This window comes from Ailuropoda melanoleuca, chromosome X (genome assembly GCF_002007445.2).
Source record: "Ailuropoda melanoleuca isolate Jingjing chromosome X, ASM200744v2, whole genome shotgun sequence".
NCBI lineage: Eukaryota > Metazoa > Chordata > Mammalia > Carnivora > Ursidae > Ailuropoda > Ailuropoda melanoleuca.
In genome coordinates, this window is record NC_048238.1 from 38489139 (window position 1) to 38511615 (window position 22477).

Below are 22477 nucleotides of genomic sequence, written 5' to 3' on the forward strand. Positions count from 1 at the left end.
GCAGACACGTAACTGACTGAGCCACCCAGGCGTCCTACGTTGACCTTTTAATGTACCTTTTTAAATGCATTTTAAGGTTCAAAACTGTTCTCACTTAGCATCTCTATAAATCTCTTCCTGCAGCTACTGGTGCTTATGTATCTCATTTATTGGAGTCTGAAAGTATGGTTATCATTTCTACTATTTAGATTACTTTATTAGAAGGTATTATGGATCAACCATTAAATGTTTGTCACTAATGAGTAAGATGAAACTAAATGTTATCCTATAGTTTGCCGCTTGGGAGGAGCGTGGGGTAGAAGCAATGGAGTAGGGAGAGGAATTACTTTTGCATGGAAGAGTTATAATTAAGCGATATTGGAACTTCACTGCTGTAAATATACTATAGTTTTTTTTCTTTAAAGACTTTTTGAGTTTGTTTAAAACACCTTTTGGTCTGTGTTTTATTTTTCATTACTTTTCATTTTCTGTCCATTGTTTTTCACTATTAAGCTGTCACCTTTATTCTGACATAGACAAAAATTACATCTTTTTCATATTTTATTATTTTCTTTATGTTGTCTGTTGGGTCCACGTTGTTGGCAGCGTTTTCCCCAGTGGCCTACAACATGGTAACTACCGTAATTAATCTTGACTGTCTTACAGGATTTTTCATTTTTCATGTCAAACCACATTGGATGATCTCTAAATTGAACCAAGTTCTTCTAAAGCATATAGTGTGATTACTGAATTTCTAAATTTGATTTAAGCTTTTTATGTTAGTCTTTTGTGTAGATGCTACACTGGCATGCATTTTAACTTAGGGCCTAATAGAAAGTAGGTGTGCTTTAATGTCCAGATCGAATGTTATCCTGAGTTCTCCTTAAGCACAGTGCCTAGGCTCACTGCCAGTTTGTGCTGCCTTCTCCCTGCACCCCACTCGGGTCTTAGGGCCTCTTGTCCTGTTTCCTAGATACTGCTGCCATCACTCTGCTGGAGCAGGGGCTTCCTCCCTCTTCCACTCTTTCTAATCTCAGGACAGTTTCTAGAAAATGGGGGAAAATTTAGAGGTCCGAAACTAATATCATATACTACATGGGATCTAAGGGTATTCTGGAGGAATATTGTCAAAGAGTTCCATGGAAGTGCAAGTTATAAACAGTGTATAGTAGCAGTTACCGTAAGTTTTCATTAATAAAGTCTTATGCTGTGGGCACCTAGATGTGACTGTGTTTCTTAATATATTAAAAATTATAATGTTCCATCTCACCTTTCAGGTATATATAAATAATTACTTCAGAATTTTTAAATACATTCTTATAGTTTTATTTTTAGGTTTAGCTCTTAAAAGACGATTTTGCCTTTTTATAGACTTAATTATATATATGTGTGTGTGTGTGTGTTTATATATACATATACATGCATATTATGCATTACACACACACACACACACACATACACACACACACACCACACTTGTTAAGTGGCTAGATACATCAAAACACTATGGATCCCTGGGGTTGCTTGGGTTTTTTTTTTAGTAACTATAGGCCTTGGTTTATTAATGAAGAGACCAAAAATGCTCTGATAAATTAGAGATACAAATCTTTAGAGAAAAGTCAAGATAGCAAATTGTAGGCATCAGGTTTACCATTTCTGTTCTGTTGGTGATGTCCTGTGCCATGCAGGAATCCAGAACTTGGAAGAGGAAAGTGACTTAGGCTCAAGAGACTTGATGTCTCTGGTCTAGGAGCTTCATAACCAAAGTTAAAGTGTAGATTGGTTTACTTACAGAGCACTTCTTCATTTATCTACCAAATGATATGGGTAAATTTGAAAGAAGTTTAAGCCAATTTTGTAAAGAATTGGGCAATGACTAATTGTTTCCTACTCTACTTTGCTTGGGGAAAGTTTCAAAGTGAGAGAAAAGGATTTAAAATGGGATAGTATTTTGTGTCTTCAATGCCTTTCTCCACTTCACGTTGTTATATTAGTTTCATTACCCTGGCTTTTGAAGTATTATAAACAATGTTGGACACTTACATGTTCAGAAGAAAAAGTCTTTTCCTGTTATGCACAGTTCTGTCCTTCACGTTAGGACTGATAAGTGTGTTTTCAATGGAAAAAGCTTATAGTCACTATATAGACAACTGCCTACAACAGTTCCTTCAGGGAAGTTCCTGTTTGCTTCAGACTTGACCTCAAGAAAGCAGGGAGTCAGTGTTTGCAATACAGTAGGAAACTGCTAGATACAATTTGATTACATGGTTTATTCTGACTACCCTCTTCTTTTCACATATATAGTTACTTTTTAAAGTGTTGGTTATTTTTAATCTGAGTCTTTTTTGGTTCATCTTAGTGTTACGGTGACCAGTGCTGTACATCAAAAAGCGATTACAATACCTTTGCTGCTTTTATGGTTTAAAATTGTAATTGCAGCATTTGGTGGTTCAATCAATATCCGTTCCCTTAGTCATGTCTCACCTTCCCCCCTGCCACCTTTTTCTTTTCTATTTTAAAATGAAAGCAGCTGTATTTTTCATTATCGTACTTTCCCATTTCCCTTTTTTCTTTTGTTACAGAACTGTAGAAATGATGGAGGCAGAATTCTGCTAATCTATCAAATCCTGTTTTCTAGTCTCATCTCTCAATGTCCAGAATGTTGTAGAAACTTAAATTTTGGGGCACCTGGGTGGCATAGCAGTTAAGCGTCTGCCTTCGGCTCAGGGCGTGATCCCGGCATTGTGGGATCGAGCCCCACATCAGGCTCTTCTGCTATGAGCCTGCTTCTTCCTCTCCCACTCCCCCTGCTTGTGTTCCCTCACTCGCTGGCTGTCTCTATCTCTGTCGAATAAATAAAAAATAAACCTTAAAAAAAAAAAAAAGAAGCTTAAATTTTGGTGCCACATTTAATTAGCATGAGATGTTCTTTTATGGTACAGTTTTAATGCGTGGTCCATATCTTCCAGTTTCTTAAAATATTAATCATTTACTATATTGTACATTTATCTCCTGCTCTAGAAAACAAATTTTATGTATTCAGAGTCATATTTTGTGTAAATCCCAAAGTTAATGAGTGGCAAATACACAATTCAGCATGAAAACCAGTTATTTACATGTATATTGTAAGTGAATGTTTATTTTGCATTGATTTAATGATAATACTCGAATTGTTTCTTTACCAATGTCAACCACCTATTTTCTACTTCCATGGAACTTATAAATTAGTACTGATTTTATACCTAAATTTAAAAGCTTAAATGCCTATCTTTAAATGTATAGGACACTCATGCTTTGTTGAGAGATGTTGTGATAGAATATTCATTTGTTTAACCTTTAGCTTTAATTGTTAGTTGAACTTAAAATTTCACTTTAATAACTGTTTCACATACTTTAAAAAAAAAATCAGTTATTTTAAGCTTAATTCATTCCTTTGAGACCTGCCACGAACACTTTTGTTTTTACTCGGGGTTACAGTTGAAGAAGTTAAGAAAATAACATCCATGATTCTATTTAGTGTAACATCTCAAAAAAGTTTGTAGCAGTGGAATTTCAAGCCTTAGTTTTCATTAATGCCAACAAAACAGAATGATTTGTAAGTTTTTTTTTTCAGTTTGGCAAAAACGTAGCAAGATAAGGGAAATTAATTTTGTTTCAACCTGTATTCTATAATTTATGATGAAAAATTGCTAATTCCTTCTTCAGTGAGTAAAATTACTAAGTTTAACTCCCCGCCATAATTAGAATATTCACATTCTTAACTAAAACTGTGGTGGTAAAGTACTTGATATTTTAATGCGTTGATTATTTTTGAACTTATAATAATTGGGTGAAGTTAACCTGCAATGAATTGAAAGCTCAAAATTATATCTTGCTGATTTTCTGAGTTGGGTATAGACTTTTCTAAGAAGTTGGGGAGAAAAATTTTTTTTAACACTAAAAGTGTTACAGTTTGGAAATAATTCTGCCACATTTGAAGAATTTATAACTTAACAAACATGATACTTTAACCCATTAAAGGAAAAGAAACCCCAACACTAATAAGTAATAATTACATAGAATATCAGAGAATACTGATATTGGCATAAATACTTTCCATAAAGTTCAGTAGATTGGAGTCTTGCTGAATTTTATTAGTCAAGGAGTCACACAGAAAATTCATTTCAGATTTGAGAGGAAAAAAGGTACAGATCTTTTTGGGTTTGAGAATTATCACAAAGATATTCTGGATATAATTGCTGAGATGAGACATAGGAAGAAAGACGTATTCTATTTTTACTATTATCTAGACCTTTTTGTTCAAGTTACTGTTTTAATGTTTAATGGAAAGACTCTGATGGTAGAAGATGGTGGAGAGGAAATTGGAGTTTGTGTTTGTTCTTTAGGTGAGGAAAATAATTGGAAAGTTATGAGCAAAATAAGGCTTGTCATCAATAATTCGTGTGCTTATTTTTTCTATTACTTTACTTCAATGAAAATAGAGGAATGAAGCTGAGTAGTTGCTGAAATTAATAATTGTTCTTAGTTTTTTCTGATAGATGCAAATGTCCTGGATTTGTGCAGCTGCTCAGTAACTTAATTAGGACTTAATTCAGAATTTTTTTTCCTGTTTTCTAAATAAATGTACAGCTGATTTATTCTCCCTTCTTCTTTTTTTTTAAGGAATCTAGGTAAAAATGGCTTATCTAACAGTAGCATTTTATTGGATAAATGTCCGCCTCCAAGACCACCATCTTCACCATACCCTCCCTTGCCAAAGGACAAGTTGAATCCACCTACACCTAGTATTTATGTGAGTCTGAATTGACTGACTAGAAATAAATTATACCAGTGTTTGCACCTACCTGTCTTTCGTAAGATCTTGCTTTAAATTAATGTGGATGCCCTTTAGGAAACATTAAAATTACTGGCAGTAGCTTGAATGTTTTTGGGGGAAAAAGATGTATTCAGAAAGACTTCATAACAGCATTTAAAATATGCCTTATCAGTTACTAACCATGATTACATTAGTGAGAAATACTTCTTACTGCCCCCAATTTTGACAGTATTAGGCAGAAACCACCTAAAAGTATAGCTTACGCTGAGTTTTAAATCTGCATTCTACTAGTTGTGTGGACCTTAACATTCATTCTGCTTTATGCATCTACAAAAGTGTGTTTTAATTACCTTCAAAAAAGGCACTTGAGAATATAAAATGTAATAATAGATATGTCATTTTCTTAAAGAATTTTAGAAGATTATTTAAAACCAGATGTTAGTTTTACTTTAAGAACATTTAGACATCTGATGTAGGAAGTTGATAAAAGTTCAATCAAAGCAACTCTTACTACGTTTCTCCCAAGTAGGTCCTCCTACCCCATGTCCTTCCATCCTCCCAGTTCTACCCCAAATGAAAAAAATTTTAAACTGTAAAGTTTGTTTTTGGAGACTTGGCCCTGTCTTTGCCCTTTGAAGGCCAAGTATTATCATATTAATCCTTCCTCCAACCAACATTTATTGGTCCTTTAGTATGTAAGAGAAGCACTGGGATAGACGTGTAATAAAACTTCTAAACTGAAGTCTGAGAGAGGGAAATGCAAAATTAAGATTTATCTTTTATGAGTCTCCTTCAGCTTGATTTTTCACTTTGGTAATATTTTTAAAAACACTTTGACCTTTTGTGGTTTTCTTTTCTCTTTTTGTGAGGAAAAAGCCCACATAATATAAAATTTACCATCTTAACTATTTTTGAATACACAGTTCAGTAGTGTTAAGTAATATTCTCATTGTTGCAAAATACTTTTCCAGAACCTTTTCATCTTATTCTGTACCCATTAAATGGCAACTCCCTTTTCCCTGGTTTCCTCAGCCCCTGGGTAGCCACCAATTTATGTTTCTATAAATTGACTACATTAGATACCTCATATAAGTAAAATTATACACAATTTTTCTTTTTGTGACTGCCTTATTCTCACTGAACATAGTGTCTTCAAGGTTTATCCACATTGTAGCATGTGATAGGATTTTCTTCCTTTATAAAATTGAATAATATTTAAATCGCTATGATTTTGAAGTTTCAATTTTATTTCTTGTGGTTACTATCTAATTACAATTAGGGTCAAAAGACATAGTGATAAAATGCTGTGAAATATAATATAGAAATTACAGGGTGCATTGTTGAAATTGCAATAAATGATGAATATGAATTTGGCATAATATTTAAATAAATGGTCTGTTTTCCCAGAGATCTAACCATATGTTTTAATTTTACAGTTGGAAAATAAACGTGATGCTTTCTTTCCTCCATTACACCAATTTTGTACAAATCCAAACAACCCTGTTACAGTAATACGTGGCCTTGCTGGAGCTCTTAAGTTGGGTAAGCTTTAAATAAGAAAAAGGAAACATTTTTATATTTCCTTTTGTTATCTGTGACTCTTAAAGCACTGGCAGAAATACTTCTATTTAGTTTTTTGGTTTTCACATTTTCATTTTAATGTTTTCTGGCTGTACTGTGAGTGTGTGTGTGTGTGTGGGGGGGGGTTGTATCACTTCTTTAATCCGTAATGTGAAGATACAATGACAGTATTGGTTCCTGGCAATTTACTGGTGGTTTTTAAATCTAGCTTTTGTTTTGGTCTAATTATGTAATTACAGTTGTGATTTAAGTTATCTAATGAAAGAATTCTTAATACAAAATGTAGATAAAAGTCAATGCTACCAAGAAGACTGTAGCCTCCTAACTAGTGCCTGCCCCTTGATTCCGCCTTTGTTGGTGGCATGATAATTAGGTCTGGGGCTTCATCGTCTGGTTGTGTAAACCTGGCCCGAGGCTCAGGTTGTGCAGAGGCCCTGGTTGGTTTTTAGGGGAACTGGATAGAATGCCATAAAACATTTTCCTTTTTTCTTAATAAAAGCACTTTTAATGTATTATTCCAAATATAATTTTCATTTATTAACTACATTTATTTATTTATGAAGACCTGGGACTTTTCTCTACCAAAACGTTGGTGGAAGCTAACAATGAACATATGGTAGAAGTGAGGACACAGTTGTTGCAGCCAGCAGATGAAAACTGGGATCCTACTGGAACGAAGAAAATCTGGCATTGTGAAAGTAATCGATCTCATACTACAATTGCTAAATATGCACAGTACCAGGCCTCCTCCTTCCAGGAATCATTGAGAGTAAGTGTTTACTCCTTGAACATTATTTTATTCTTAGAATATTTTATTGTTTTATGTTCTTTTATTTTGAAAGGGCACATTTCTTTTGTAAGCATCTCATTATTTTGTAGTTACATGAAATACTGTGTAAGTGCTTTGCAGTTTGCACTTGGTAAAATCTAAGCAAGCCTGTGGGTTGATAAAGTAAATATTGTTACTGTCTAGTGAGATGTCTCCCTCATCCCTGGGATGTTTCTGTTTAAAGCAGGCTTTCTCAGTCTTGGCTTCATTAACATTTTGGGTTGGATAATACATTGTTGTGGGAGGCTGTCTTACATATGGTAGGGTGTTTGGTAGCATCCCTGACATCTCTCCACTAGGTGCCTGTAGCACACCCCTTACCTTCTACCCCAGTTGTAACAGTCAAAAAGGTCTCCAGACATGCCAGATATCCCTTGGAGGGTAAAATTGCCTCTGATTGAGAGCCACTGATAATCAGAGGATAAAGTTAGTCTCAAGATTGCTTTATGCTTGCCAAATTCCTAGTCTTGTGCCTTCCCATTTTTCTCCTCTACCAGGTTAGTATTATCTGATAGATAAGGCCTCCAGGAAACATTAATGTTGTTCTTACCGGCCTCAGTCTGAAAGCGAAAACTGAGGGAGAGGCATAAATTATTTCAAAATATATGGAAAATTAAAAAACAAAGCGGAAAAATAACCAGAGGATTATTATTAAAAGACTCAGGCATTTCAGCAGTGAATCATTACCAAAATCCTTTAGCACTATAATGAGAACTTTGTGAATTCTCCCACAAAGTGAACATAAAACATCCACAAAAATGAGTTTATTAAATGTATTACTCACATACTCGTCTGTACTGCTAAGTTGTTTTGTACATATCCTACAGCTAAAACTTAATATGTGCCTGCAAATCTTTAATTTGTAATTCATTAGATTTGCTTATCTGTTTAAAATTCTGCCTCGAGTTCACATTTTCAGTGAAGGCAACATTTGTACCTGTGAATTGTGTATTTGTATTTCTTTCTCACTACCATTCCCTATATCCTATAGTGAAATTCATCTAATCAGAATTGTCCTGCAGCTTTAATGAGTTGCAGTGAATTGTCTATATGAATCTCTAGTTCAGACTTTCAGCAAAGATTGTAAGAGGTGGAGTATTTATATGGCATGGGATCCATAACCAAAGAAAAGATGCCTTTTTGTGTGCTTTAAAGGCATGGACCATTAGATGTGATAAATTCGACAAATGTTTAGAAACTGTACATTTGAAGGGAGGGAGGCCAAAATGTACTAAGTATTGCTAACTCAATTAGTAGGACAGTGTTAAGAGATATTGTACCTGCGACCCCAAAATTGCAAATAATAGTAATATTTGCATTGTAAAGCACCTATATTTATGCAGCACTTATTTTCCTACTAATGTTGTAAATGTGTTACCATTCGTGTATGATCCATTGTGGAAGAAAGATTTAACCCAGGGAGAATTTCTTCCATTTGTCCGTAGAGAACATCTTACCTTCTACCCTTATACATATATAGTTACATGCACATCCATACACCGCTGCTAGTTTAGAAAATTTATAATCAAGATGAATAGGCCTCTCAATTAAAAAAAAATTTTTTTTTCTCTCCTCTTAAAAATGGGGCAAGAATGAGAATCTATAGATTTCTCCCCTTATAGAAGAATGTTATTAAGAAAGAATTCTTAAGATAACTTTGTGGCTGAGGAGGTTGGATACCATGCTGATGGGTGGTGAGCATTGACTTTTCTTGGGTTTTTATTTAAAGTGTGGTCTTTGAAGGAATTTTCATGTGAAAGAGGCCTATAGAAACTTAGCTTCCATACATAGACAGTATCATCAGTCTAGGTGTGAACTTTATAGTTGCATGATAGAAAGGATAGCTGGCTGTGGAATACTAAACAAGAATGCGTTTTGCTTAATCTATAGGAAGAAAATGAGAAAAGAAGTCACCATAAAGACCACTCAGATAGTGAATCTACATCCTCAGATAAGTAAGTCATTTTTAATGTCCACTTAGTATTTCTGTTTAAAAAGCATGTTTCTAATATTGTCTCTCTTTTTTTAAGTTCTGGGAGGAGGAGGAAAGGACCCTTTAAAACCATAAAGTTTGGGACCAACATTGACCTGTCTGATGACAAAAAGTAAGTCTTCATAGTAGTATTTCTGTGAACTGATGGCAAAGAGGTATCCTCTGCAAGATTGAGAATTGTCTACAATTTCCTTCCTCTTCTCTTTCCTTCCTTGTCATTTTTCCATGTTGATAACACAAGTTCTAGATAAATTACTTTTGCTAGGTTTTACCATGAAGTTATTTTCTTTACTTAAAACTCTTATACAGGTTTTCATCAAGACCCTGACTGTAAGCTAAGTACAGAATCATAAAGTTACATTTTATGATTAATAATGTATAATAATTTTATAAAATTATACAACAGTTACAAAAATAGGAAGTTGGGTTTTTTTCTTTCATTTCTCAGTATTTTTGTTCTGTTTTTAACTCAGTCATGTTTATGCCTCTTTTTCATTAGGAAGTTTTCTTTGGAAAAATTGAAAAAATTAAGCATTTCAGTGTTTCCTATGCAGAACTACAGTATTTATAGATTTCATTGTTTTTCGGATTGGGACACAAAGTTTTTGAAGAAATGGCTAACTTCCACAAATATTTGTAGGAGGGTTTCACTCTTAATCTGTTATTTTATTGCAGGTGGAAGTTGCAGCTACATGAGCTGACTAAACTTCCTGCTTTTGTGCGTGTCGTATCAGCAGGAAATCTTCTAAGCCACGTTGGTCATACCATACTGGGCATGAACACAGTTCAGCTATACATGAAAGTTCCAGGAAGCAGAACACCAGGTAACTTCTATGAACTAACATTATCTCCTACAGTTGAAAAACAGAAATAATCAAAATGTGAAACGTGCAAAAGAGAACCAGATTCTTTCATTTACAGTGAATGAAACTGAAAGGATTACTCCTGTTATAAGGTTTGACTTGTATTATTAAGATTTTTCCCCTTTATATTATCTTTTTTAAAATAGAATAGTCCTGAAACAATAGCAGTTTAATCTGGAAAAAGGGTCATTGGAGCACTCCTGGGAAAGTCCCTGTGGCTTAGAGACTGTTGTTGATCCCATCTCCTGCAGAGTGATAGGATACAGTTTTTTCTAAACTTTTCTTTTTGCCGCAGTCACACTAAGAAATACATTTTATAACTTTGTGCATATATGTGTATACAAGAACAGTTCCATAGAGTAATACATTTTCTAGTCTGTTCCATTCTGTTTCGTTTAAGTAAGGAAGTAGAGGTTGTAATCCTCTGGGTTGCAACACACAGTTCACACAAAGCACTTGATGGGGAGACATTACTAGAGTCCTCCTGGTATCCAGTCTGGACTTCCTATTAACTGGGCTCATCACTTTTGGCAAGTCACATTTCCTTCTCTGGGTCTTTTTCTTCATTTGTAAAATGAATTACATTGGTTTTAAACTTAAAATTCTGTCCAACACTAATATACTATCTTTTTTGTGTTCCCTTGGATTGACATGAAATTTCCAAGTGGTGTTCAGAATATTTAAAAATTAGGGCAAATGACTGGTGATAACAAGTTCACTTATATACCAGTACCTATAGGCTGCATATCACCATCAGATGTTTCTGTTTGCAACATGAAGCAGCCATGGTGTGAAAACCTGCTTTGTCACCTGCTTATTGAATTGCAGCCACAAAGTTGTTTCAAAATAGGGCTATGCTTGCTTCTGGGTAACATGGGTCAGTGGATTCCGAGTCCTGACTGCTCATTAGAATCTCTCTTAAAAATAAATAGTTGATGGGGCGCCTGGGTGGCACAGTTGTCAAGCATCTGCCTTCGGCTCAGGGCGTGATCCCGATGTTCTGGGATCGAGCCCCACATCAGGCTCCTCCACTAGGAGCCTGCTTCTTCCTCTCCCACTCCCCCTGCTTGTGTTCCCTCTCTTGCTGGCTGTCTCTGTCAAATAAATAAATAAAATCTTTAAAAAAAATAAAAATAAATAGTTGATTAATCTCTGGAGATTGGGATCAGCTACAATATATTTTAAAAAGTTCCCCAGAGGATTATACTACAGCCAGGATTTAGAACCATCAGGTTGTAGTAGTTTTTATCTTCAAGCCATTGGAAGCCCAATTCTGTGATATTTTTATCCATAGTTGGGTGAAGTGGAAACAATTCTGGAATAAATGGCAGAAGAGCTATATGCTCCCCACTTTGCCATTTAGACACTGATGTAAATCCTGGGCAAGTTATTTGAACTCTATGTAGAGTTCTTTTTATTTTTTTTAAAGATTTACTTATTTATTTTAGAGCATGAGCGGGAGGGGCAGAGGGAGAGGGACAGAGAATCTCACGCAGACTCTGCAAGGAGTGTGGAGCCCAACACGGGGCCTGATCTCACAACCGTGGGATCAGGACCCGAGCCAAAACTAAGAGTCGGATGCTTAACCAACTGTGCCACCCAGGCGCCCAAGAGTTCATTTTTCTTAAGTATGCAGTATTGGATTGGTTCTTTAAGATTCATTCCAATTTGAATTATTTTATGTAAATAATACCCTCAACTCAAAAAGAAAAAGCAGTTTTTCATTACAAATCAGGGAAAAATCAAACTTGGTAGATGACTTCTTTGTCACTTGTGTCTGAACTGTTTGGGGTTTTTTTCAGTTTGTATATAAGGCATTAGTTTTTCAGAAGTGTCCTGTGGAACACTGAAACATTCTCTAAGGAATTCCCTTAGAGTAATGCTGTCTAGTAGAAATATAATGCAAGTCATATATATGATTTAAAGTTTTATAGTAGTCATATCAATGTAAAACAAAATAGGTGAAAATAATTTTAGCCTGGTATATCCAAATCTTACCATTTCAACTTCTAAATTTTTTTTTTAAGATTTTTTTTATTTATTTATTCGACAGAGATAGAGATAGCCAGTGAGAGAGGGAACACAAGCAGGGGGAGTGGGAGAGGAAGAAGCAGTCACAGCAGAGGAGCTTGATGTGGGGCTTGATCCCACAATGCCAGGATCATGCCCTGAGCCGAAGGCAGACGCTTAACCGCTGTGCCACCCAGGCGCCCCTCAACTTCTAATTAATACAAAAGTTATGGGATTTTTCACTTTTTTTTTTTCATATTAAGTCTTTGAAATCCAGTATGTACTTTATAGTTTCTGCACATCTCAGCTCATATAAACCCCATTTTGGTTGGTTACTATATTAGACAACTCGATGTTAGAAGAAATGGATAGTTTAATTAGTTTAATTCAATTTTTAAAAAATTATGTTGAAATACTTTTTTATGGGGCAAACACTTTGTTCCCGGAGTTACATAGATAAATGTGTTACCTACCTCATGGACTTTACGATCAGTCATGTACGTTCTAAGCTATAGAAATGCTCTCAGGCTCTACCCCAAACATTTTGAATTTGACAGTGGGATTTCAGCATCTCTAATTATAATTAGTGCTAAATTTTATTTTAGAGTCCATACCATGTACAATTCCAACCATCTGCTCACGGTGAGAGACAGTTTGTAAGTATTAAGAGTACCATATTCACGTCATACTATCATGTGTAAAAGACACAGGGTATGGTGAGAGCAGCTACATTTTTCTCTGTTGAGGTAAAAATCATACAGCAAAACTAATCCTTTTAAAACTAAAATGCAGTTCAGTTGCATTTAGTGCATATCACTATGCTGTATAGCCATCACCTCTGTGTAGTTCCAAGAGATTTTCATCTGTCCAAAAGGAGACCTCGTACCCATTAAGCTTTAACTCCCCATTCCCCACTTCCTTCTGCCCCTGGCAACTGGTAGTCTGCTTTCTGGTTCTATAGAATTACCTGTTGTGGATGTTTCATATAAAGGGAATAATAATATAACATGTTCCCTTTTGTGTCCGGCTTCTTTCACTCAGCATGTTTTTGAGGTTCATCTGTATCATATTAATGGTTCAGTCCTTTTTATGGCCAAATATTCCATTTTGTGGATTTAGGACATTTTGTTTATCCGCTCATCAGTTGATGGACATTTGGGTTGAATCCACTTTTTAGCTGTTGTGAATAGTGTTTCTGTGAACATTCAGGTGCAAGTATTTGTCTGAATCCCTGTTTCCAGTTCTTTTGGTTATATACCTAGGATTTGAACTGTTGGTTCATATGGTGATTCTATGTTTAACTTTCTGAGGAGCTGCCAAACTGCTTTCCACAGTACCTGCACCATTTTACATTCATGCTAGCAGTGTATGAAAGTTCCAGTTTTTCCACCTCCTCACCAACACTGATTATTTTCCATTTTTTCTTATTATGGCCAACCCAATGGATGTGAAGTGGTTTTTCTCTGTGGTTTTGATTTTCATGTGCTTGCTGGCCATTATATTATATTGTCTACTTTGGGAAATTGTCCGTTCAAGTCCTTTGCCCATTTTTAAATTCAGTTGTTTGTCCTTTTGTCGTTGAGGAGTAGGAGCTTATATTTTGCATATTAATCCCTTATCAGATATATGATTAATCCCGTATCAGATAATAGGATTTGCAGATATTTCCTCCTATCCTTTAAGTTGTTACTTCATTCTCTTGATATAGTGTTCTTCGATGCACAAAAGTTTCTAATTTTGATTAAGTTCAGTTTATCCATTTTTTTGTTTGGTTGCATGTGCTTTTGGTATCATATGTAAGAAACCACTGCTGAATCCAGGGTTATAAAGTTTTACCCCTATTTTTCTTCTTAGATTTTTGTAGTTCCAGCTCTTGTGTTTAGATATTTGATCCATATTAAGCTAATTTTTATATGTGGTTTTATATGAGTTAAGGGTTCAAATTCATGCTTTTACATATCCAGTTGTTGTCCCAGCACTCTTTGTTAGACGACTATTTCCTCTATAGAAGGGTCTTAGCACCCTTGTTGAAAATCCATTGACCACAGATGTATGCATTTATTTCTGAAATCTTGATGCTCTATCCTTGATTTATATCTCCTCTTTATGTCAGTACCATGCTGGTTTGATTGCTGTACCTTTGAGGTAAGTTTCAAAATTGGAAAGTGTGAATCTTCCAACTGGAAAGTGTGAATCTTCCAACTTAGGTAGTTACCTTTACTGTAGTGCTTTATCTCTTCATCACAGGGTTGTGAATTACTGTCTTTGTTTCAGTTCAGCCTGAAAATTCAGCCTCTAGCATTTTTCTTTTTTTTTAAAGATTTTATTTATTTATTTGACAGAGAGAAAGACAGCCAGCGAGAGAGGGAACACAAGCAGGGGGAGTGGGAGAGGAAGAGGCAGGCTCCCATCAGAGGAGCCTGATGTGGGGCTTGATCCCAGGACTCCGGGATCACACCCTGAGCCAAAGGCACACACTTAACGGCTGAGCCACCCAGGCGCCCATCTAGCATTTTCTTATATGGCAGATTGGCTAGTGACAAACTCTTTCAGCTTTTGTTTATCTGAGAATGTCTTAGTTTCTCCTTTATTTTTGAAGAATATTTTTGCCAGATATGGACTTCTTGGTTAATTTTTTTTTATTTCAGCAGTTTAAATGTGTTACCCTGTTGCTTTCTGTCTTCCATGGTTTCTGATCTGAAATCAGCTATTAATCTTATCAATAACCCCTTGCATGTGACAAATCTTTTTTTTTTTTTTTTTTTTTTTTTGCTATCAAAATTCTCTTTGGGTTTTTACAGCTTGACTAAAATGTGTCTTGGTGTGGATCTCTCAGTTTTTCCTACCTTGGAGTTTCTTTAGCTTCTTTGATGTATAGATCCATGTTCTTCTGTCAAATTTGGGAAGTTTTGGACCATCATTTCTTCATATATTCCTACTGTCCTTTCTCCTCTTCTTTGGGACTCCCCCACAAGGCATAGGTTACTGTATTTGATGGTCCCTTAGGCTCTCTTAATTTTTCTTCATTCTATTTTCTTTCTTCTCAAAATGGTTAGTTTCATTTGACTATCTGCAAGTTTGTGGATTCTTGGCTTTAACCTGCCCAGATATGCTGTTTGAAACCCACTAGTGAATTTTTAATTTCAGTTATACTTTTCAGCTTAAATTTTTTTATGATAATTTCTGTCTCTTTATTAATAATCTCTGTTGAGACCTCATTCTCCTTGTTTCCTGTGGTTCTTGTCTATGGTTTCTTTTAGCTCTTTAAAGTATATAAGACAGTTAATTTAAAGTGTTTGGCTATTAAGTCCAGTGTCTGTTCTTTTTCAGGAATAGTTATTGTTAATTATTTCTTCTTTTTTTTTTCCTGTGACTGGGTCATACATTCTTGTTTATTTGCAAGCCTCATAATTTTTTGTAAAAACAGACTCTGAGAATTTAAAAAGAAACAAGACTATTCTCAGTCAGATGTACTCCCTGAAGTCTCTGTTCCTTAAGCATAGTACTGTGCTAATATTTTGACATTTTGAATGTTGTCATGTGGCAATTACAGAAATCAGATTCTCCCTCTCCAGGGTTTGTTCTTGCTTATTGTGGGGTGCAGTTGTCTGTTTGTTCAGTGACTTTTCCACAGTATTTTCACAAAGACTGTGTTCCTTGGCATGTGTGGGTACTGAAGTTTCTTTTCTATTATCTCAGCAGTTAGCCAGTGACCTGACAGAGATTTCCTTCAGTGCTTTGTGCCAAAAAAAGAAAGAAGAATGGAAAAATGAACAGAAAGAAAAGAAAAAATAATTCTTCAGGTCTTTGCAGATTGCCTCTGTGTTGAGTCACTCCTACACTTAGCCATGCTGCTTACAATTGTACTTTTAGCATTTACCTCCTTGCTTGCACTGCACCTAAAGATAAGCAAGAAGTTAAAGTTTATGGTCTGAGGTATATTTCTGAGCATTCGCCCTGCTCTGGGTATGCATGTGGCTTTCTAAATTCACCAGTATTCACGGGAACTTTTCAAAGCCTGTATTCCCTTCAAATCTCACTCCCTAGCTTTTCTTTCCGGGCCTTTGGTGTGTCTGTTGTTTGCCCTACTCTTTGTTTTTGCCCTTGGGAGCATCAGCTTGTTCATTGGCCTTTCATTGTTCTGGGGGAACCTTCTCTACTGAACCACTTGCCCTGATAGAGTGAAGCTCCTTGTGTTAGTCTTTTGGGGAAACTCCGGTCAAGTAGAAACAGAAAAACATAATTCCTAGGAAACAGGATCCACTCTGTTCCCTCCAGAACCAGGGACACTCACACTAGGAACACAAGACTACCATTTTTAAGTCCACTGCCACACTAGTGATGTGGGTGGGGATAAGGTAAGTTAAAGTGACATAAAAGTCTTCTACTGTGTTATATAAGTTCTTTCTGGTCAGGCATTCACTTGGTTGCTGTAAACCTTCAGCTGTTGCCCAGAGTTCTAGTAAGTAAAGTTGCTTCTGGCAGTTTTTACTAGGTTTTTTCTTTTTCTTTTTTTAGTGTTCTCTAAAGAGTTCTCCCTGCTTCATCACTTTCATTGACAGTACTCCCACAGCTACATTTGAGAACCATCAGATTTCTTGCCTCTTTACTGATGTCCTAATACTACTTGTGAGGAATAGGGATTAGTTCACAAAGAAGTAATGATATCAATAATAGCTAATGCTTATTACCTACCGTATATTTGGCACTGTTCAAAGCAGTCATTATTTCATTGATCCTCAGAACAACCCAATAATTTATTGGAATTTTTATTATCTAATCTTTTATATAAGGAAACTGAGTCAGAAAGATTTGGCAACTTGCCCAGATTCACATAAGCTTAGGAGCCTGGCTCTAGAACCTAAGCTTTTAGTCATGATTTAGACTACCTCTGCAGAAGGTCTTACTGAGTAAGTTAGGAGCTGACCAAACTCTGCTCTAAACTAGACACAAAATAATGACAAACAGCTGAATACCACCAGAACATTTGGTGTCGAACATTTCCGAGGTCTTATTTCTAAAGACACATTTTTCTGTAGAACTTATAGTGTGCTGATTACTGTTTTTCTTTTCTCATTTCAGGACATCAAGAAAATAACAACTTCTGTTCAGTTAACATAAATATTGGTCCAGGTGACTGTGAATGGTTTGTTGTCCCTGAAGGTTATTGGGGTGTTCTGAATGACTTCTGTGAAAAGTAGGTTTCCGAACTAAAATTTTTTTTAAACATAATTATTCAAAAACAGTAATTATAAAGGACTGCTTACTAACCTGGATGTCCTAATGTGTGTAACCAGTTTTCACTTACCATTCAGCAAAAAATTCATTTAAATTGATTTGATTCCAAGTCTATTCCTTTGCATTACTGAGAATACTTTAAGAAACATGCCTTGAAACCATTCCATGCAGTAGTAACAGTCTTGAATTTAGAAGATAGGAAGGTTGAATTGTTTATTAGGTTAATTGAACAATTGATGCATAAATACTTGCTCATGTGGGAGATCTATATTCCAAGAAAAATTACTTTACTCTGAATGGTTTTAGAAGTGGAAGGAATTCTGTAGTAGAGCACCTTCATAGGTTGTTAATAACTCAAGTTTGAACATAATACTCTTTGTCATATCACCATAATATAAATCCTTTTTAAAACTACACTGGCAATTATTCCTATAAAAGAATTTTATAAAATTTAATCAGCTGCTTCAGATTTTCTTTTCTTTAATTGAAGGATCTCACCTAGTAGAAGTATTCCTTTCTTTAAGGTCCTAGAAATAGCCTTCCTTTATTTCTTTCTTTCTTTCTTTTTTTTTTTTAAAGATTTTATTTATTTATTCGACAGAGGTAGAGACAGCCAGCGAGAGAGGGAACACAAGCAGGGGGGGTGGGAGAAGAAAAAGCAGGCTCATAGCGGAGGAGCCTGACGTGGGGCTCGATCCCATAACGCCGGGATCACACCCTGAGCCGAAGGCAGACGCTTAACCGCTGTGCCACCCAGGCGCCCCAGCCTTCCTTTATTTCTTTATCTTGTATTAAAGAGTACCTTGGAATTATTTTCATTGGTTTAAACTTAATTATTTGAATGGAAATTTACTCTTTCTCTCCTTTTTTTTTTTTTTTGAAAGTACTCCATTATGTAAGCACCTGATATTTTCAGTTAGTAATAACATTGGAAAATTATTGTGGTTAAAAACATAAATTATACTTATATATGGTGTTATTCTCCCCACCCCAAGAAGGTAAAGGGGGAACCACCAGAAACATTTACATTATAAGAGATTCTGAAAACTAACTATACATGTACTCCACATACTTAGAATTTTTTTTTATCTTGGGTTCCAGGATTTTTGCTGTAAATGTCTTGGTTTAGTAACAAGTGTAAATATAGTTACCAAAAAACCCCACACTAATCCAAAATTTCCTTATATACAGGCAACAGATAATTACTTTTCATTGTTTTTTACTGTTTAACACACAGTTTTCCTTTCATATAAGAAAGCCAAAGATGGGGAATTTTGAAGTTCAAATGCTCCAATGAAATAACCTGATCTACTTTAATCTGTGCTTAGTTTTATGGACCAGTGGTGTGGTGGTAGCAGAGAAAGCAGTGTCGTACAGGAAATCTCCATTGTGCTACAGAAATAGTAGTGTATTATGACAACCACAGTACACTGATCCTTGTTCATTATTTCTGAGTAAAGATTGGCTCTCTTCAGGATTTAGTTTTTCTTTCCTACCTAATGGGGAGGTAATCTGAGAACAAAGGTAATTAGAAGAGCCACATGATGTCTAAAAAGTGTGAACTTGGGGATAATAAAAATAACAAAGTTAGTATGAAGGGTTAGGGAAATTTAAGCTGCAGAAATAGCACTTGATACCCCAGCATTTCAGTGTAATTTTGTTTCACATAAGGATTGTTGTTTTTGATACTGACTGATCCTGACCATGTCTGTAGTTTTTGTTACGACTTTAAACAATATCTGTCTTGAAGTAACCATGCACTTGAATATATTGTAAAAAGGATGCTTGCTTTTTTGGATAACTTTATTCATTCATTTATTTTTGACTTAGTTGTTGATTATTTGGTGGTCTTGCTTACTTGATTGCTTGCTTGCTTTTGGATAGAAAGTTTTCTCCACTGTTACGATGGCAACACATGGGTGAAGTAGGGATAGAATTTGTAACCATATTTTGCTTCATAGGCAAGCTTTTCTGGACTGTATCTACTGAGCCTTATTACAGACAGTAAGCCCATTCATATCCCCTTGCCCTTAGCCTACCATTGGCAGTCTTCTAGACTTTGAAGAGCAGCCCTGCATTTTTTTAAGGAAAAACATAGGCAAAGTTCCATCTACATCAGGTGTTGGTAAGATTTTTCCATAAAGGGCCAGATAATAAATATTTAAGGCTTTGCAGGTCGTATGGTATCTGTCACAGCTGTATCACTGCAGTACATAAGCAATCATATATAATAATATGTAAATGGGTGGGCATGGCTATGGTCTAATAAAAGCTTCATTTACAAAACTAGGTGAGCTGGATTTGGCCCATGGGCCACAGTTTGCCAGCCCTTGATCTAGACAAAAAAAAATTAAATTTAAACCAATGAGAATAATTTCAAGGTACACTTTACTGTATCCTTTGGCACAGGACAGAAATAAAGACTACTTCTTAGATCTTAAGGAAAGGAATGTTTCTATTCTGCAAGTTCTTCCTTCCCCAAAATGTCGCTAATTGAATTTTACAAAAATGCTTCATTTTATATCATGATGAAGTGGAATAAGAAGCAGCCAGATTTTAAAGTAAAAGCTTACTAAGATCCAAAGAATGTTTCCAAAGTACATTGGTGGCGGTGGCAGTGATGACGGTTATTTGTGCATGTGTATGATTGTTCATTTTTTATGAAGTTGTTTTCAGCTGCACAGTTTTAACTAGTCATCAAAACTCAAGAGACTGACGTCCTGTCTCCTTTTCCTGCTTAGAATTCAAAACAGCTGTAGAGACCATTCTGTTTTCCACTTTGCCTCGGAAGTCGAAGTTCCTAATACTTTATTATATCTGCCGTAGCATTCCTGTTTATGGACCTAAATGATTTGATGTCAGTTCCACTATAATTAATTTTACTCACTTTTTACATATAGTAGTTCTTATTGAACAAGCAGTTAAGTTTCAATGCAGTTTTAAGAAGTTTTGGGCATGTTTTAAGAAGTTTTGACCTTGTTTTCCAGTCTTACTAAGGAGCTTTATTAAAGTATTTGATCCATTTGCATTATTTTTTATTTCAGAAATAATTTGAATTTCCTAATGGGTTCTTGGTGGCCCAACCTCGAAGATCTTTATGAAGCAAATGTTCCAGTGTATAGGTTTATTCAGCGACCTGGAGATTTGGTCTGGATAAATGCAGGCACTGTTCATTGGGTTCAGGCTATTGGCTGGTGCAACAACATTGCTTGGAATGTTGGTCCACTTACAGGTATTTTAAAGAATATGCTTTAAAAAAAAAGTTTAATTTATAAAGGATTGTATCTGATAGGTTTATTTTTTTTCTTAGAATATAACTCCCTAGAAATTGGAGGAAGAATTGTGTTTCCTTGAATAAAATTTTAATTTGTAGTACCAGAAATTAAATTCAAATTAACAGGTAGAAATACAAGACCATAGATTTCAGCAAATAACAAATTTATGTCTTTATATACAAGGAAGATATACTTTTAATACTTTTTAGAGTGCTTGGTTTTGTTTTATAAAGGAAACCCTTTATGGGAGAAGGCAAAATGGAGTGGTTATTCATTCTTTCAGATTTTTCTTTTATCTGGTATGCTGTATGAATAGCCCTTTTATGTCAAAATCTGTTTGAATTATGCCTGCCTTCAGGCAGTAGAAAATTCAGATTAAGAATATGGCCTTTAGAGCCAGAAAGACCTGGATTAGGACCAGGATCTGGCTCTTGCAACTTTGGGCAAGTTATATAACCTCTCTGGGCCTCAATTTCTTCATCTGTATAATGGGAATAATAAAATTAATAAGGTGATGATAAAGATGAAATAAGATAATGTATAAAAATAGCTCAGCACAATGCCTGGCACATAATTATAGTAAGCACTCTTTATGTGTTCACTACTGTTGTTATTGCCATAATTATCAAAGAAACATAAAAATTATTTTTGTAATGTTTTGTGGTTTTCAGAATTGGTATTGATATCATCTGAGAAGGTGATAATGGTAACTTCATATCTTTTGGTACTTTGGGTTGCTATTTTATAACTGTTTTTTTTTTCCTAGCCTGCCAGTATAAATTGGCAGTGGAACGGTACGAATGGAACAAATTGCAAAGTGTGAAGTCAATAGTACCCATGGTTCATCTTTCCTGGAATATGGCACGAAATATCAAGGTCTCAGATCCAAAGCTTTTTGAAATGATTAAGTAAGTGCTTTCTAAAACTGCTGTAGTCCCTCTCTCTTTGGGGAGTGTTAACTATTCAGTACTTCCCCCCCCCCCAATAGAATTACGTTGACATCACAACAAAATGGTCCAGAAGAATAATAAAATGTAGTACAAGAATCCACACATTAAAAGTATTTTTCCCATCCAGATAGTCAGTACATTATGGTACAAAGAGGATTGAAGGCACACAAATGATTCTAAACCAGTAGGTTCATGGGCCTGTGCTTCCCCACTACCCTTTGAGCCACCTGATTCCTAGGAGAACTTGAGTTTTAATATTGAAAGACTGCCCTTGGTATCAGGGGGAGAGAATGGCATCACAAAATAATTGCTGGTACAGATAAATTAGCATGTAATATAGGGACTTAACTAAAATGCCAATTTTTTACTTGTTTTAATGAAATCATCCATCTTATAATTGTCCCTTTTCTTAGCTGCTTTAAACACCTAATACAAGTTATTTGAATATATATATCCTACTAAGCTTCTCATTTATTGTCAGTTTCTATCTTAGCTATTTTGTAAATATATTTAGAAGTAATATTTTCAAACAGTGCTATATAGCAGTGTTTCCTTATTTATTTATTTATTTATTTATTAAGATTTTATTTATTTATTCAACAGAGATAGAGACAGCCAGTGAGAGAGGGAACACAAGCAGGGGGAGTGGGAGAGGAAGAAGCAGGCTCATAGCAGAGGAGCCTGATGTGGGGCTCGATCCCATAATGCCGGGATCACGCCCTGAGCCGAAGGCAGACGCTTAACCGCTGTGCCACCCAGGCGCCCCAGCAGTGTTTCCTTAAACTGTATTTTCTACCACTGCCGCCCCTACCCTGAAAAGGTGGGCGATTCTGGTCAAAGAAATATGGAAAATGATGGATTAGATTAAGTTTTACAAGTCCTTTATTCTTTTAATAGTTTCTGTAAAGTGTTGTAGAGACTATAAGTGTTGATACGTTTCGTG

The 22477-nt window shown here is 35.5% G+C and overlaps 1 protein-coding gene across 7 annotated transcripts in view; it reads left to right on the forward strand.

Annotated features, from left to right (window-relative positions):
- KDM6A (lysine demethylase 6A) overlaps positions 1-22477 on the forward strand; it is a 204769-nt gene that overhangs the window by 160830 nt on the left and 21462 nt on the right. For all 7 annotated transcript variants that reach the window (XM_011237210.3, XM_011237211.3, XM_002929208.4 and 4 more), the window contains 9 exons: positions 4642-4771; positions 6232-6337; positions 6940-7145; positions 9096-9160; positions 9236-9310; positions 9874-10022; positions 17154-17268; positions 20354-20541; positions 21351-21492. In XM_011237210.3, coding sequence (XP_011235512.2) covers positions 4642-4771; positions 6232-6337; positions 6940-7145; positions 9096-9160; positions 9236-9310; positions 9874-10022; positions 17154-17268; positions 20354-20541; positions 21351-21492 — 1176 coding nt within the window. The remainder of the gene's footprint in view (positions 1-4641; positions 4772-6231; positions 6338-6939; positions 7146-9095; positions 9161-9235; positions 9311-9873; positions 10023-17153; positions 17269-20353; positions 20542-21350; positions 21493-22477) is intronic.